This window comes from Vulpes lagopus, chromosome 2, assembly GCF_018345385.1.
Source record: "Vulpes lagopus strain Blue_001 chromosome 2, ASM1834538v1, whole genome shotgun sequence".
Classification (NCBI taxonomy): Eukaryota; Metazoa; Chordata; class Mammalia; order Carnivora; family Canidae; genus Vulpes; species Vulpes lagopus.
This window is the reverse complement of record NC_054825.1, coordinates 67,452,491-67,467,773: the sequence shown is the minus strand read 5'-3', so window position 1 is coordinate 67,467,773 and position 15,283 is coordinate 67,452,491. Positions and strand designations below refer to the sequence as shown.

Genomic DNA, 15,283 nt, shown 5'->3' with positions numbered 1-15,283 from the left:
GGTCTAAGTTAATAAATATCATAGTGAGCCAAACCCATGATTTTATACCCAGGCAGCCTTTAACTGTTTCTAAAAGTCATAAAACAGACTAGTTCCCAGAAAAAAAATTTTATTATCATAATTAAAGTAGATTCAAATATATAACCTACAATTGGTTAAAACAAAACAAAAAAAACACAGAAATCACATTTTCTAATGAACAACATAAAATGAAATTTTCGCATTTTCTAATAAACAACGTAAAATGAAACTTTAAAAAGCTATAAAGACAGACACAGAGCAATTTCCAGAGTCCTAATATCTTGAATGCTGGGACCTGAAAAAAACAAGCTTAATTAAAGACGCATACCTTCATAAATGGCAGCACTGCACAATGATTCTGAAGGATACTGTGGAAAATTTTCAAGGGCTTTTAAGATTAGAGTTTCTTCCTTATTCTACTTTTACTTTTACCTTTTATAAAAACTTAGGGCTTTACTTAACATAAGCATCCCATCATCGGTTTATTAGCAATAATAGTAAGGTTCATTCAAGCAAGAAATCTTCAAAACTTCAAAGGAAAATATGTAATTATCTCGTGCAAAATCTATCTCAATCTTTCAAGACAAGCCTCTTTTTTTCCTCTTAAATTGTCTCTCTCAGTTTAGAAACCAACATCCAGACCCTCAAATTCCTGAACTCATAATGATCTCATGGCTTTTCAATCTGACAAGGTCTCTTGACCAAGATGCTTCAACATGCTTATCGTTTGGACACTAAGGCTATTGAAAGTGGCCTATAGATATCCATGTTTCATGGTTAGACTGTCCAAAAACCCCTACTTGGCAGAACAGAACCAGCAAGAGCTATAGGTTTTCTAAGTTTCTTCTTAATACCATAAAAACACTAATTGAGATAATTTGCTTTTCTAAAGATAAATAATTCAGGAGAAAAAAAATGTAGTTTCAAACAATTAAAATCAGACCTCTGGCTATTTTCACATGCTCTTGAGGACTTTCTTGAGTGACTTAAATATCTACCAATTTTGTATGATTCCAACAAAAACAAAAACAGAACTGCTATTTTAACAGCAGTACAGGACAAAATAGTATGCAATGAGAAATCAGTACCACAGAATAATCAAACATCTTGCTATTATAGTTAACACTGCCGTACTATTTATACAAATAACCTATCCTGCCGAAAGAAAACTTTTCACTTTATTCAATCCAGCCTGTGATATGTTCTGGGAAATGCTGATATAAAAGCACATCTAAAAATACGCCAAATTAAAGCACAAATAAATAAATAGTTCAGTAAAATGTACTACCAAATGAAGTTGTAACATAACCACAAGAAATAAAAGCAAAATCAGATATTCTACAAGTAGCCATAATTATGATATAAAGGACAAAAAAACAATGCTTCAGTGTTTCTCTACCAACAAAAAAAGTAATTCTATCAATGAATACTCTTTGTATATTATTTTTACTGTTACTGCATTATCTTTACTATTAAATTATTCCATAGTTAAAGTCCACCAGTCATGGAGCACCTGGGTGGCTCAATGGTTGAGCATCTGCCTTTGGCTCAGGTCATGATCCTGGGATCCTGGGATGGAGTGCCATGCTGGGCTCCCCGCAAGGAGCCTGCTTGTCCTTCTGCCTATGTCTCTGCTTCTATGTGTCTCTCATGAATAAAAAAATAAAATCTTAAAAAAAAAAAAAAAAAGTCCACTAGTTATGCTTAAAGCACCATGTGCTTTGGTAAATAAAATCTACTACAAGTCTCTAGTTTCTATCTGGTTCAAGTACACTGGTCTAGAAAACTCCGTAACGGAAATATGTGAAACAAAGTTGTATTTGTTTCCATAGTTTATAGGAGGAATAATTAAATAAGCTTTTTTTACACTATAGTTCTAATATGTTATGGTCCTGCATCACACTGAACCGGAAGGTCAGAATACAGTTAAAGTGGACAGTAAATATGGGAGCAAGTTTGAAAGACTATGTCTATTTAACCCCATTAGCACAACTTAAACTAATGTGGGGTCTGACTCTGAATGGGTCAGTTATACTTATACCCATAAGTATACTTATTTATACTTAGATTTCTTAAAAATGCATGTCACTGATGAATTACATAGGGTAGGATAAAAAGAGATCTATGTTTACCACAGTCACTTATTTCTCATCTTGTTATACATTTGGGGATATATGAACACATTTTCCCCTAGGGCTGAGGAAATGTACTGAATGTAGTATAACCTACAATACATTTTTTTAGCTTCAGTATTTGCCCTTTCAAGGGCAGTTAACCACTGCAGATGGTCCCAACTTATGATGGTTTGACTTACAATTTTTTGACATTGTTGGTACAAAAGCAATACACAGTAGAAACTGTACTTTGAATTCTGATCTTTGCCCAAGCTAGTGATATGCGTCTGGTATGATATTCCTGATACTGGCAGAAGGCACTGAACAGCAACTCCCAGTAAGCCAGGCAATCACAAGGATAAACAATCCACGTCCTTATAACCATTCTGTACCCACACAACCATTCAATGTTTCACTTTCGATATTTAATCAATTACGTGGGATATTCAACACCTTATTATAAAATAAGCTTGTGTTAGAGGATTTTGCCCAATTGTAGGCTAATGTTAAGTATTCTGAGCATGCTTAGGGTGGGCTAGGTGAGGTTATGATGCTCAGTAGGTTAAGTGTAACACCATCCTAAGTCGAGGAAGATCTATACAGATACTTAACAACCAGGGGATTGTTAATCAGCCATTTATAGGCAGATATTGTCCAGGGAAGAAGTCTGGAGAACCACTAGACTCTTACCAAGCAGCAACTAAAGTATATACTTACTCACTTTGGGCTCAAGGGGGGAAAAAAAAATCAACAAAAACCTGCCTTTTACTGTGAAAGAGGTCATTACTGACTTGCAGCAGCTTCACATACTAACAAAGAATAAACTTTCTAAGATTTAAAAATAAAGAGATGTGGCAGAAAGATGGATCATTTAGTTCATACAAGCCAGATAATTTCCATAGATGTCAATAGCTAGACACTTAATTCTATATTACCGTAACTTATTTTCCTTCCCATCATTGTAGTTCAAGGTTAAAAACAGGAAGATTGTAGGGAATTATTTAAATACGGTATTACTTTAATATAAACCTAAAAGTCAGAAGCTTTTACAACAGAACTGAGAAGAAAAACAAAAATCATTACTCTCATACTATTATTAACTGATCAAATAAAGGACATAGGAAGAACGCTAAAATAACAAAGAATAAGAACCATTTTATCAGCTAAAACGCTGTACACATTTTTTAAATGTGTATTTGGATACTATCTTTTTTCTTTCAGAAAATGTTTTTGAATTTCTGATGTCCTTCTATCAAAACAATGCCACTCCACTAATAAGCCCACCAAAAGACTTGAAGTTTGCTGCAAGCCTTGTTCATGTCTGACCTCAAAAAAGAGATATGCCTACAAATGATAAAGTCAACTCAATATTGGTCACATTTTCATTAATGTCATTGTTTCCCCATTTTATTCTTGTCTCAGTTCTACTGATCAAAATAATCTCACATATCTCATTTGGAGATTTTTTTTTCTACTGAAACTATAACAGAGATCATCTATACCTGCTGCCACTGCTCCTCATTTGACCTATTTTACAAAGGCCCTAATATGTTCATTCCTCTCCAGTCTATGTGATTCGTAGCCAGATGCTGCTTACCCATTCTGATAGATATTCCTACTCATACAAATTTCACCAACACTGCAAAACAATGTTACAATCCTGCTTTCTCTTAGTGGTACCTATTTAACAGTTAACCCATTTTCAACAACTTTTTTACAATAAAAAAATGTTGTTTCTCTTCTTTAAATAAAATGCAAATGAAATACAAAAAAAAAAAACTATCAACAAAAGGAGTCAAAGGAACATCCTAGACAGACTCACAAAAAATTTGTAAATTTATTCAATAAATAACTGAATAAACGAATGAAGATCTACTCAGCATGCTTAACTCACTCTAAACATCTAATAAAGTCTTACTATATGTACCAAGGCAATGAAAAATGTTAGAATAAAAAGATGACAGTTCTTGCATTAAGAGCCTCCATCTAGCAGGGAAGAAAAGATGTGAGCAGATTATTACCACAAAGTTGGGTATAAAGTACTCTGAGAACACAGCAGATGACAGCCACATGATCACTTTGATCACACTAATTCTCTCATCATTAAGAAAAAGGCCCTCTTTTAAAGTAATAAAACCACCTAATCTTCTACAGGCCTAATGAACACAGTAAGGTTGTATAGACAGTATCACCACAGCCAAGAATAGTTTATAAAAGGGCTAGAAGGGCCACCAGAATGTACCTGTCTAAGGAATTCCAGCCAGTGGACTCTACGCTATCAGCTAAGTTTCCTGTGTCGTATAGGCAACAAAGTGTGCAGAATGGGTCTCATCTATTAACTCCACATCATTTGGATGCCAGCATTTTGGGATCATGTTGACAATGCACTGCACTACATTACAAACAAGGAAATAAATATACCCTTCATTATTATTTCCCCACAGAAAAAAAATATTTTTAAATACAAGCAATGATGATATATTAACTTTTAAAAATAAGGTAATAAAACAAGCGTTTTCTTTATCCACAGAAGACAATGGCAGGCAGGCTCTATTCTGAATCTTGTTATTTAGTAGTAAATTTGCACTAATGTCAGAGGTTAGCAGAATAATTGATTTGAAGTGGAATTAGACCTGTCATACTACCCAGGAAAAAACATCTGGACAGGTAAGGTCTGTTTTTAAACAGTGTTTAAAAAGTCTAAAATCAATTTTTCCTCCATAATCAATATTAACATGTCTGCAGTCATTAGCATACTTACCACACTGACTGAATTTCTCTTTTAGTTTCTGCCAAGTCAAGTCAAAAGGCAGCTAGAATGAAAAAATGTATTAGTAACAGATATACAAAGAAAAAAATAATTTTAAGCATCCTTTACATTTAGTTGCTTACATTTCTGACAAATATCTGGTTGCCTTTGGAGCCTATTCTGTCTCTTATTCCGCTTCCCATTGGACCAGATAGGAATCCTCGATCCATATCGATGCTCCTTTCCAGTATAGCTCCTATACCTGGTCCCATTCTATCAAAGCTGGAGCTCATCCGGTCCAGTCCCATCCCCATTCCTCCAGTCACACTGTTCATGCCACCCATGCCACCACCTAGAGTTCAGGAAGGGAAGGGGAGGATTTGGGAATTTGGGTGTTTTTAAAAACAAAACAAAACAAAACAAAAAAACAGAAGAATAAGGAGAAAGAAGAGGAGGAAGAGGAGGAATCATTTTTGAGAAAGAAGAGAAAAATTAATTCGTTTCTATAAGTAGATAATAAACATAAAATTATTTTCATATACACAATAGAACAATCTTCCAAGAAGCAGAATTTGATATACATTTAGTTAACTGTTAATCACTAACCAAATCTGTTCATTCTAGCCACTACATGAATACATCATATATACTTCTATAAATTAAATTCTGATCATAAAATACATAGGATATAAATTCCCTACCAATTATTTGATCCATTAATGTTACACTAGTTTCTATCATTTTTATCTAATAAAACCAGGTTTAATAAATGCTAGAACAAAGATATATGAAGTGAATTCAAATTATTATAACTCCAACACATTAACTGTTAGTCTCATCATACTCTCTTACATAATATTCTTTTTACCTCAGTATCTTCCATTTCACATGTAATTTAGCTTCTCAATGACCACAGAAAAACCTAAGTTTTAATCTCAATATTATATAGAACTTAAGGAGATAGCAAAAAAAAAAAAAAAAAAAAAAGGAATCACACCCCTTTGGCCAGAGCTTGAAATTTAATTCACAGCTCATACCCGATTCATTCTTATGCTCTAAGTCCCCTTTAATTAATTCCAATCCATTCTCAAAACTTATCCTTTTTTCTTGTACTAATATCCCCACACACAGAAATTATAAAAATTAACATCACCTTTAAATCGACTTTCTATGAACAACAAATAAAAAGTTAGGGAAACAGAAGTATAAACACTGAGGTGAAAAGAGAAAGTAGGGAAGTTAAGATTAATGGGGAAATTACCTCACGGCTGAGAAAATGATTAAAGGGAATGAGAAGCAAGGTACAATGCAAATAAATATCTTTAGCTGACAGGATTTTAGAAAAGTCCAAGTAGGTTCTATTTCCTATTTGTGAGACTTCAATCAATTAAAGGAAGTCAGTAGAGTATGGAGAGCTCAAAGACACATGGCTTAATAAGCAACAGAGATCAAAAACTGAGCCATGTCTTTAAGAATTAATATAAGGCCTCAAATGTGGTAGCGGAAACACATGGAAGAAATGGGCATTCCCCAATGTTGCAACTACTCTTGATTCTGTCACAGGAAAGGTTCTTAAGAGAAAAAGAAATAAGCATCTCTTTCAACCTCAGCCCTCAACCTCAGGAGGTCTCTACAGGTGGTTATAACTGGGGTGATTCACGTTCATCTACCAAAAGACACAAGTTGTTTACGGATGAAATATGCTAGTCACCAACAGCAATTGTAGACAACAGGCAAGGAAACAAAGTTGGTGCTAAAGCAAAAGTTGCTCCTGACATGATCAGAGAAATCCCCAGATTCCTTAGTTGGAATGGAGCTTCTTGGATTACCTGACAGTTAACACATACTCTGGCGTTAGTTTATAAATGTCAAAGAAGTAAAATTCCAAGTTGGTTTAGAAATTTCAAACAGTGATCAAACAGAAAAGCTCAACTATCAAAATTTCTCTAAATTATGACAAGACATTAACACATAAAAACAAAGTATTACTATACTACAATCACTACTCTTGCAAAGTCTTTTGCAAGCACTCAAATATTACTGAATAAATTCTAGTAAAATTTAAACCTACTTATTCCAGATCCTACTGGACCCATGTTAGAAGCTCCTATTCTTCCTGCAATCATTGCACTGCCTAAACAAGGATGGAAAGATAATATACTAATTAATTTGAATAATCATATTTTAAAATTCCACGGTACTATGCTCTCAGATGTACAGTAACCAAAAAATATAAGTCGTCTAGAAATAGGGGTCAAATACATAATATACTGGAAAAAGAGAGTACATTAAAATTCCTAAAGTGTTTTTTCATCAAGTTATAAATTATGTGAAACATTATAAATTTCCAATTGTTCACAAAAAAAGGAAACAGACTTTGAAAAATATGACCTGTAGAAAGAAAAGGAAAAATATGCAGCCAGCCCTACCAAGTCTACCAAAGGAATCTCCAAAGCCTCGATTTATTCCAATATCACCACGTCCAAAATCTCTCTCCATGCTACTAGTCATCGCACCACGGTACAGCTCTGAAAAGATTATGCAACAAATTAACTCTTTTTCAAGTACATCAGTTACATGGTATTCCGTTTAGGAATATTTTGAAACTAAACTGAAGAGACAGCAAAAGTCACAAAAACAAAAGTCTGATTCACCAACTTACCTCATATGCCATATACTATCCCCAGTCCCATCATGCCTGTTCCTATTACCTATGCCCATATGCCCTTTGAAGACATCTACAGTACACATTCCTACATTCACCTACCTCCCATTCGGCCAACTCCTCCAAATCCTCCCATGCTATTCATTGCTTCCAGACCACCAAACCCAATTCCTATGGAATAAAGATTAATTTTGAGATTTACCTGTCAGTTATACAGCTGAAAGCTACATTAGGTAAAGATTAAGTCTCACCAGTAAGCTCTTCATCCACCCTACTTTTTTGTCCAGGGGCTTCTCAACACGTCAATTTCCATATCCCCTAAGTATGTACCAGGCTCAGTACCTGCCAGTGGTCCTTAGGTGTGAGCCAACAATAAACCATGACTTTTTTCCTTGGATTTCTCAACACAGCTTCTAATTTACTAAAAATGGTGATGGGTGCATACAAAAAACAAACGCTTATACATACCTCCTCCAATTCTATTCATTCCTCCAAAACCTGGACCATCCATTCCCATACCTCAAATAAAATACACAGTATGTACGTTCAGTCAATCTTATTTTTATGACTAAAGAATGACATAACGCAATACAGCAAAAGGTACCACTGGTCTAGTCATGATGGAATGCTAGAGAAGCAGTGGGGGATGGGGACAGGTGGCACGCTTTAAAGTGCTATGCCACATCAGCTATTTAATAATTAGTCTTCAAAAAGGCCTCTATGAATATTTATTGAATGAGAAAACAAAATTCACTGGTCACACTCACATTCAAGTACAGAATATTTAATACTAGGTCATTGTTCACTTTTTTTTAACACACATACACACAAATATCACCACAGCAGATTTAGAGATCAAATCAGAAAGTAAGGACTCCTTACATGCCAGCTAAAGGGGTAGTAAAAAACTAAAAATAAAATAGCATGTGTTTAGGAAGTCGGAGGGCTTAAGAGTAAGGAACAAAGTTTCTGTTTGGGTCAAAATGATTACCTAAACTATCCTTATAATTTAAAAGTTTAGCTATAGCATCTCAGCAAAAACAGGAATCTGATAGCATTGATTAGTCCATCAATTAAGATGCAGCTCTCTAAGTAGGGTCTGGGGTCCAATAAGTCAAAACTATTTCATTCATCACGTAACATTAAGATATTATTTGACTGTTTTACTTTCATTTTGTCATGAATATAAGGTATGATTTTCCAGGAACTATATTGTAACAAACTAAATGCAGAAACAGATATAACAGTCTGGCTGTCTTACATTAAACCAAACATTAAAGAGATGTACAAAAAGGCAAAAACAATGCCACTCTTTTCACTAATTTCTTTGTATTATAAAATACAACTCATTTTCTTAAAAATTGTATTTATATTAACATGATACTATTATTGTTATCTTAAATAAATATGCAAGTATTTTTAAATTTCTAGGGTTTAATTTCTAATACGGCAAATACTGACAAACATAACCACATAAACAAAAGCACTTTGGGATCCTCAACAAATTTTAAGAGAGTAAAAGGGTTCTGAAACCACAATGTTTAAAAACTGATCTTCAAAGATAAACTGTATATTAGTCCAAGTAAAGAGCCAAACAGCTCTTTGAAAAGCTACTTTCCCATCTACATATAAAAATTTAACCTGCTTCTGACAGGGTAGCATTTCAGTCATTCCACAAATACCGTATATCCATGACACACAAGACACTATGTTTAAACATTCTCCCTCTGCCTTAAAGACGCTTTAAAATCCCAAGTGCTAAAAAGCTAGCTACAATACAACTGGCCTCAGAGGAACCTGCCTGACCTTTGCTCACCCTCTTTCATGTTCTCTGCTCTCAAGGTTTCATTCTTTATTCAGATTGAATGACATCCAAAATGCTTAACTGTAAAATAGTCTTTTGAATATTATTACAAACTAGTAAATGTAAGCGTTGTCATCTGGCAAATGTACCACTAAAAAAGAAATAAGTGAGAATACTCACCACTTGGACCTAAATTTCCCATAACACCACCTATGTTCAACTGGCTGGCACTAATAGGCTGTCCACCTGGACCAAGTCCCATTCCAATGCCTCCAAGACCACCTAAAACATAAGTAAGACTATTACTAACTCATATATAATTAACTAACTGGCAAAATAAATTTTGTAAAGCTGGATGCCTGTAGGATTATTTCCAAAATTATGCAAATTTGCAAATAAGAGTCCTGGCTCTTGCTTTCATCAAAACACAGCACACTGAAGCTTCACTATAATACCATTTATTAATGAAGCAGGCTTATCTTACTTATATCCTAGTTTCAAGGCATATTGAGAAGGACCAAAAAAATACCAACAGGATTTTAAATAATATTATATACCTTATAAATGGTATACGTATCTGAAAATGAGAACCCTGCTCAAATTTGTAGAACCACTTAAAGTAGAAGAATTACTTTTAAGATACTTTAAATCAAACTAAAAGATCAACAACAATGAAAACATAATATTGGATAAAACAAATGTTACATTACCTGGTTTTGTCCATGAGATATTTACTTACATTTTATATGGCATCTTAAAGTGTTTTCACATCTCTTTTCCATACAGGAGGAAATCTCTGAGACCTTTAGTTACTTGTATGACACCACTTAGCTATGTGATTAAGCTAGGACTAGAATTTAAGTTTTCTATCTCTAAATCCAGTATTCCTTTTACTACCTCTCTTAAAATAAACTAATTAAATCTGTTGAAAATAGACTTTAAGAAGTTAATCTGATGACCTTAAAGACTTGACATTTGAGTGGGAATTATTTTATTCTACTAAATCTGAGTCTGGCTTTAAAGTTCTTGCTAGTCACTGTAGCAATTGGGTGACAGGGGCTGAGAAAACCATATACATATTTTAAAAGATAAAGTACGGAAGCACATTGTGTTAAATTGGAAAGATTGTGATCTGGTAAAAGAAATATCTTTTTTTTGCTCAGTTCCTAAAATTGGTCTAACTGAAAGCAACAGCATATTTGACTATCAGCAATGCCTAGGTCTACACCTAAAACTCACATTTTCATCTCTTATATCATTCTTCACTAAAAGGAACAAGGACTCCTTGAAACTAGGCCAATCTCATGTTTCTGGGACCAAAAAAAAAAAAAAAAAAAATCTTCCCAAATCTGGGAAATCATGCTTTTACCAAAAGAGAATCAGCAGCATAGGAAATGAGAAATCCCCCACTTGACAAGTTACAATAATTTGAGCAAGAGAAGAAGGGAAAAATAAGGACATTAATGATTAACTAGACAACAAACGGATTCCGTCAAAGTCTATGAATTCATACTATATGTCAATAGAGAAGAATATATAAAAAACATAAATATCAAAAAACAGATATAGAAGAAGTCTGAATATAACAGGATATTTTTTAATCTAAATAAATAGAAGTGTACTTAATAGTCAAAAAGTAAACCAGAAGCCCTTGCAGAAAGCCAGATAGGATCTTGAAAGAGGACATCTTAAGTGATAAGGTAAATTTGATTGAGGAAGGAAAAGACTGCCCTATAAAGAGAAAAAGGGCAATCTGCAAAGACACACAAGCTGAGAATTTTCCAGAATTTACTTTAAAAAAAAAAAACTGCATTCCAATATCGTGAAAGACCAATAAAAATTCGTACCCACACTGTAGAAAACTGCATACCAAAGATAAATGTCTTAAAAATCAACCATAAGAAGAATAAAGACTACCTATAAAGAAAGGACATTTCAACTGATAGTGACTTAATAAAGCAATAAATGGAAGCCAGAAGACTGGGATATTTTCAAAGTGTTGATACAAAATAATTATCTTAAACTACAAACCAGTAAAATTATCTTTGAAGACATTTATAGACTATCCAAAGTTGAGACAATTTACCAACAACAGATCCTCATTGAAAGAGCTTTTAAAATATAACCTTCGGGGGGGGGGGGGGGGGGTGGCAGGGAACACTAGTGCCAGAGTCTGTGAAAGCAAAGAAAGGTAAGATTTTTTAAAAAAGTGGTAATGCTTACTTTGTGGGACTGAAAAGAAAACAATACAAAACTAAGACAATGAGCAATAACAGCATATAATTCAGTAGGAAAGTGATCAGAACTAAAATAGGTCACTCTATTACTGAGTAAAAGAATAATTACATTAACTTCAGATATTATATAGCTATACTAAAAATACAGGATAACCACTAAATGAGAAAGCAAGATAGGAGAAAAATATTTGTAAGAAGCAGAAAAACAGAACACAAAATAAGAAAATGGAATTAATCTAAATAAATCAATAAACGTGAATAAACAAAACAAAGCTGTTCTATCTATATTAATAATAGACAAAAGACCTAGTTAATAAAGATAAAATTATAATGACAAAATTTTGATTCATTAGGAAAATATATCAGTTTTACACTTGGATGTACCTACTAAGTTAGTTTCAAAATATTTAAAGTAAAAACAAAAAATAAGACAAATCCACATTCTAGTGGGAAATTATACCATGTACATCTCTCACTTACTGACAGCACAAGCAGACATGATTATTAGTAGAGATATAAAAAATTACAAATGATTAACAAACTTGATTTAATGGACAGATGTAGAACACTGCACTCACCAAGCACACCTGGAATATATATTAAACAGCACCATATATTAGGCCACAATGCAAAGTCCAAATTAATTCCAAGAATCACAATCATATCTCCTCTGGCTACACTGTTAAATTAAAAAATTAGTAAGAAAAAGCTCTATACATTTAGAAACTCAAAAATGCATAGCTTAAGAAGAAATCATAATAGTAATTTAACAAAAAATAAATCACAATAAAAAGACTCCATAGCAAAACCTGTGCACAACAGCTAAACTTAATAGTTATACCTACTTTTACTAAAGAAGAGAGGCTGCAAAATTAGTCAAGTAAACATTCAACTTAAGGAATTTGGACAAAACAAGAGACTAAACCGAAAGAAACAGAAGAAAGTACTAAAGCAAAGAGCAGAAATTAAGATACAGAAATTAAATTTATTTGTTTGAAAGCACTAATAAAACTGAAAAATCTAAGCAAAACCGACCAAAAGAGAAATTGTAAACCTTTTGAATTTATCAGAGGGAAAAACCAAAGATGTAGTAGAAATTTAGGAGACTATTTAATGCCAATAAACCTGAAAATGAACAAAAATGGTAAAAATCTTAGAAAAACTGCAATTACCAAAATTGACTCAAGAGGCGATAGGAAATACAATCATTAGTTCAAATCTTCCCCCAAATTATACAAGAAGGCCAGACAGCATTCTAAGTAATTTTTGTTGAACACTGAGAGAAGAGATTATTCTAACAAAAAAAGAATAAGTACTCCCCAACTCCCCAAGAAAACAGAATAACCTAAAAAACAGAATATATGGAATAACCTAAAAAATACATAAATGTAAATGCATCTTGAAAATATTAGACGAGATCGGGCGCGTTCAGGGTGGTATGGTCGCAGACTTGAAAATATTAAACCAAAAACACAAATTGTAGAATAATATATACAATATGATGTCACTCACCCCAAATTTTATATCCAACAAAACAATTTCACATAGTGTTTATGGATGTATCAATGCGTAGCCAAATCACTAAAACCTAAATGATAAACACTATATTCATAGGTTGCTTCCTTTTGGTATGGTATTTGGTAGTCAGGAGAGAGGGGGAGTCTCAACTTTATCTGTAAAATTTTATTTTAAAGAAAACTCATCTAAAACAATTATGGCTTGTGATAGCTACAGGAGTAATTTTATTTGTCTATATTTAAAATATTTTAAAATATTTTTTTTTAAATAAAAACCAGAGACGGTACAATAAAATGGTATGAACAAGAACTAGTATTTTCAAGTGTTTCTATATTATATCAGAACTGTTCTAAGTGCTTTATATATATTAACTCATGCAACACTCATGCCAACTCCATGATACAGGTGCTATTTTCATCCTCATTTTGCAGATGGAGCATTGAGACAAAATTGTTAGGTACTGTTCTTTAATCATTTAGAAAACAATTAGATAATATTGATCAATAACATGCCTGAGAACCTGTATATCAACTTGAAGGAAATAACCAAAATCATACCAAATATCTGTATACAAAGATATGAATAACTGTTGATAATTAAAGAAAAAAAAGTTAAAAAATATACCTAACATTAACAGTGAAATAATTCTGGAGCACCTAAACAACAGACTATTATACACCCAATAAAAACACTTGGAATTTCAACATGGGATACTGCTTATTAACGTTAAACACACATATATAAGGAAAGCAATAAAAAATACACAAAAATGTTATAATGGAGGTTACTTGTGGTAAAATTAAAAGGACTCCTTATTCCCTTCATGTATATGGACTTACCAATTTTTTAGTATGTTTTGCTGTTATAATCCATAAAAACCACCAAAAGAAAAATATCTTCTCAGTCTTCCTCATCAATCATGACAATCTACCTCATTAACTCCAAACTAACCCTAAACTGTCAGAAATTTGTGATACAGGCACAAAAATGGAGTTTTGCTTAGCATATAATAAAATAGAAAAGAAATGGTGTGCACTGTTTCTAATAATAACTTTTACTTACGTGGTAGCTGTGGTGTTTTACTATCATGTGAACGGTAGTCTTCATGAGGGACAGACTTGTCATCCTAATTGCAAAAAAAGTTTATTATACGGTTAATACAGAACTAAAAGGATCTGTAATGCAGAGGAGAGCAGATAAATGAGGTTGAAGAGATTGGAGGGTCGAAGTGATATATAGAAACTCACCATTTTCACATGCATAGGTCTATCAAACAAAAACTGCCCATTGAACATAGCTGTTGGTTCAGTCAAGGAAAGTCCATTAAGACTATAAAATTATACTTGAACAGACATTTTTAATAATCTTAGAGTCAGACTACCTCTAAAACTTTAATCAACATCTTTGCTATTGTATTTATATTAGTCTCTTCCAAATGTTCAAAGAAAAATCTTGAAATCTTTGCTTTACAGTTTTATAAGTAAAATACAACCTTTTATTTTAACCACTGAAAAAAGAAAATTAACAAGGCTTCATTTCAAGCAATTGCATTAATGTACTATGGATTACATTAACTGTCAACAAGCAGATATACATACCATTAGTTGTGGTAGGAAGAGAAAGTAGAAAAAAGTTCATACCAGGCTTATACAAAATAGCTAATTCAAGTTTTAAGAGTGACTTTAGTACTTGGACATAGTAAAGGTTTTATGTGCTGGAGACTAAAGTCTAATATACATTTCTAAGCCAGGCAACCTTAAATTTCATGACCCCACAAAATGGTATCAAGCTTCTTCAACCTTATTAAATAAGGCTAAGGTGTAAATCAGGATACAAATTGCTTGAACTGCTTCAATTGCTTGTTCAAAAGTGACTGTGCCCATTCCTCTGCTCTTGCCATCTTTGTCTTCTTTAATATCTGCCCGCTTTACAGTTCCAGCTATGCTGAACACCTCCTTTAGCTTCTTCCAACCAACTTTGAAGTCAAGCTTAACATAAAATTATATAAAGTTACATACCTAATAAACCCTTCTCCCCATTTATAATACAAACAAATCTTTTCTGAACTCTCAAAACTATGAAGAACTATACTTGTTAGTACATCGATAATATTCAAATATAAACATCTTAAGTTGTTTAAAAATCAATTAAGCTACATCCACATTGTTCCTTATC

At 33.0% G+C, this 15,283-nt stretch overlaps 1 protein-coding gene across 5 annotated transcripts in view; it reads right to left on the bottom strand.

The window, feature by feature from the left end:
- Window positions 1-15,283, bottom strand: part of MYEF2 (myelin expression factor 2) — a 33,684-nt gene that overhangs the window by 5,055 nt on the left and 13,346 nt on the right. The window contains exons 7-17 of one of the 5 annotated variants that reach the window (XM_041744430.1): window positions 14,943-15,096; window positions 14,356-14,405; window positions 14,171-14,234; window positions 9,534-9,635; window positions 8,018-8,068; window positions 7,652-7,720; window positions 7,314-7,412; window positions 6,956-7,018; window positions 5,028-5,236; window positions 4,897-4,948; window positions 4,378-4,527 (exon numbers count right to left, since the gene is read on the bottom strand). In XM_041744430.1, coding sequence (XP_041600364.1) covers window positions 4,418-4,527; window positions 4,897-4,948; window positions 5,028-5,236; window positions 6,956-7,018; window positions 7,314-7,412; window positions 7,652-7,720; window positions 8,018-8,068; window positions 9,534-9,635; window positions 14,171-14,234; window positions 14,356-14,405; window positions 14,943-15,096 — 1,023 coding nt within the window. In that variant the 3' untranslated portion in view covers window positions 4,378-4,417. The remainder of the gene's footprint in view (window positions 1-4,377; window positions 4,528-4,896; window positions 4,949-5,027; window positions 5,237-6,955; window positions 7,019-7,313; window positions 7,413-7,651; window positions 7,721-8,017; window positions 8,069-9,533; window positions 9,636-14,170; window positions 14,235-14,355; window positions 14,406-14,942; window positions 15,097-15,283) is intronic. The other 4 variants (XM_041744428.1, XM_041744432.1, XM_041744429.1 and 1 more) reach the window with 4 other exon arrangements.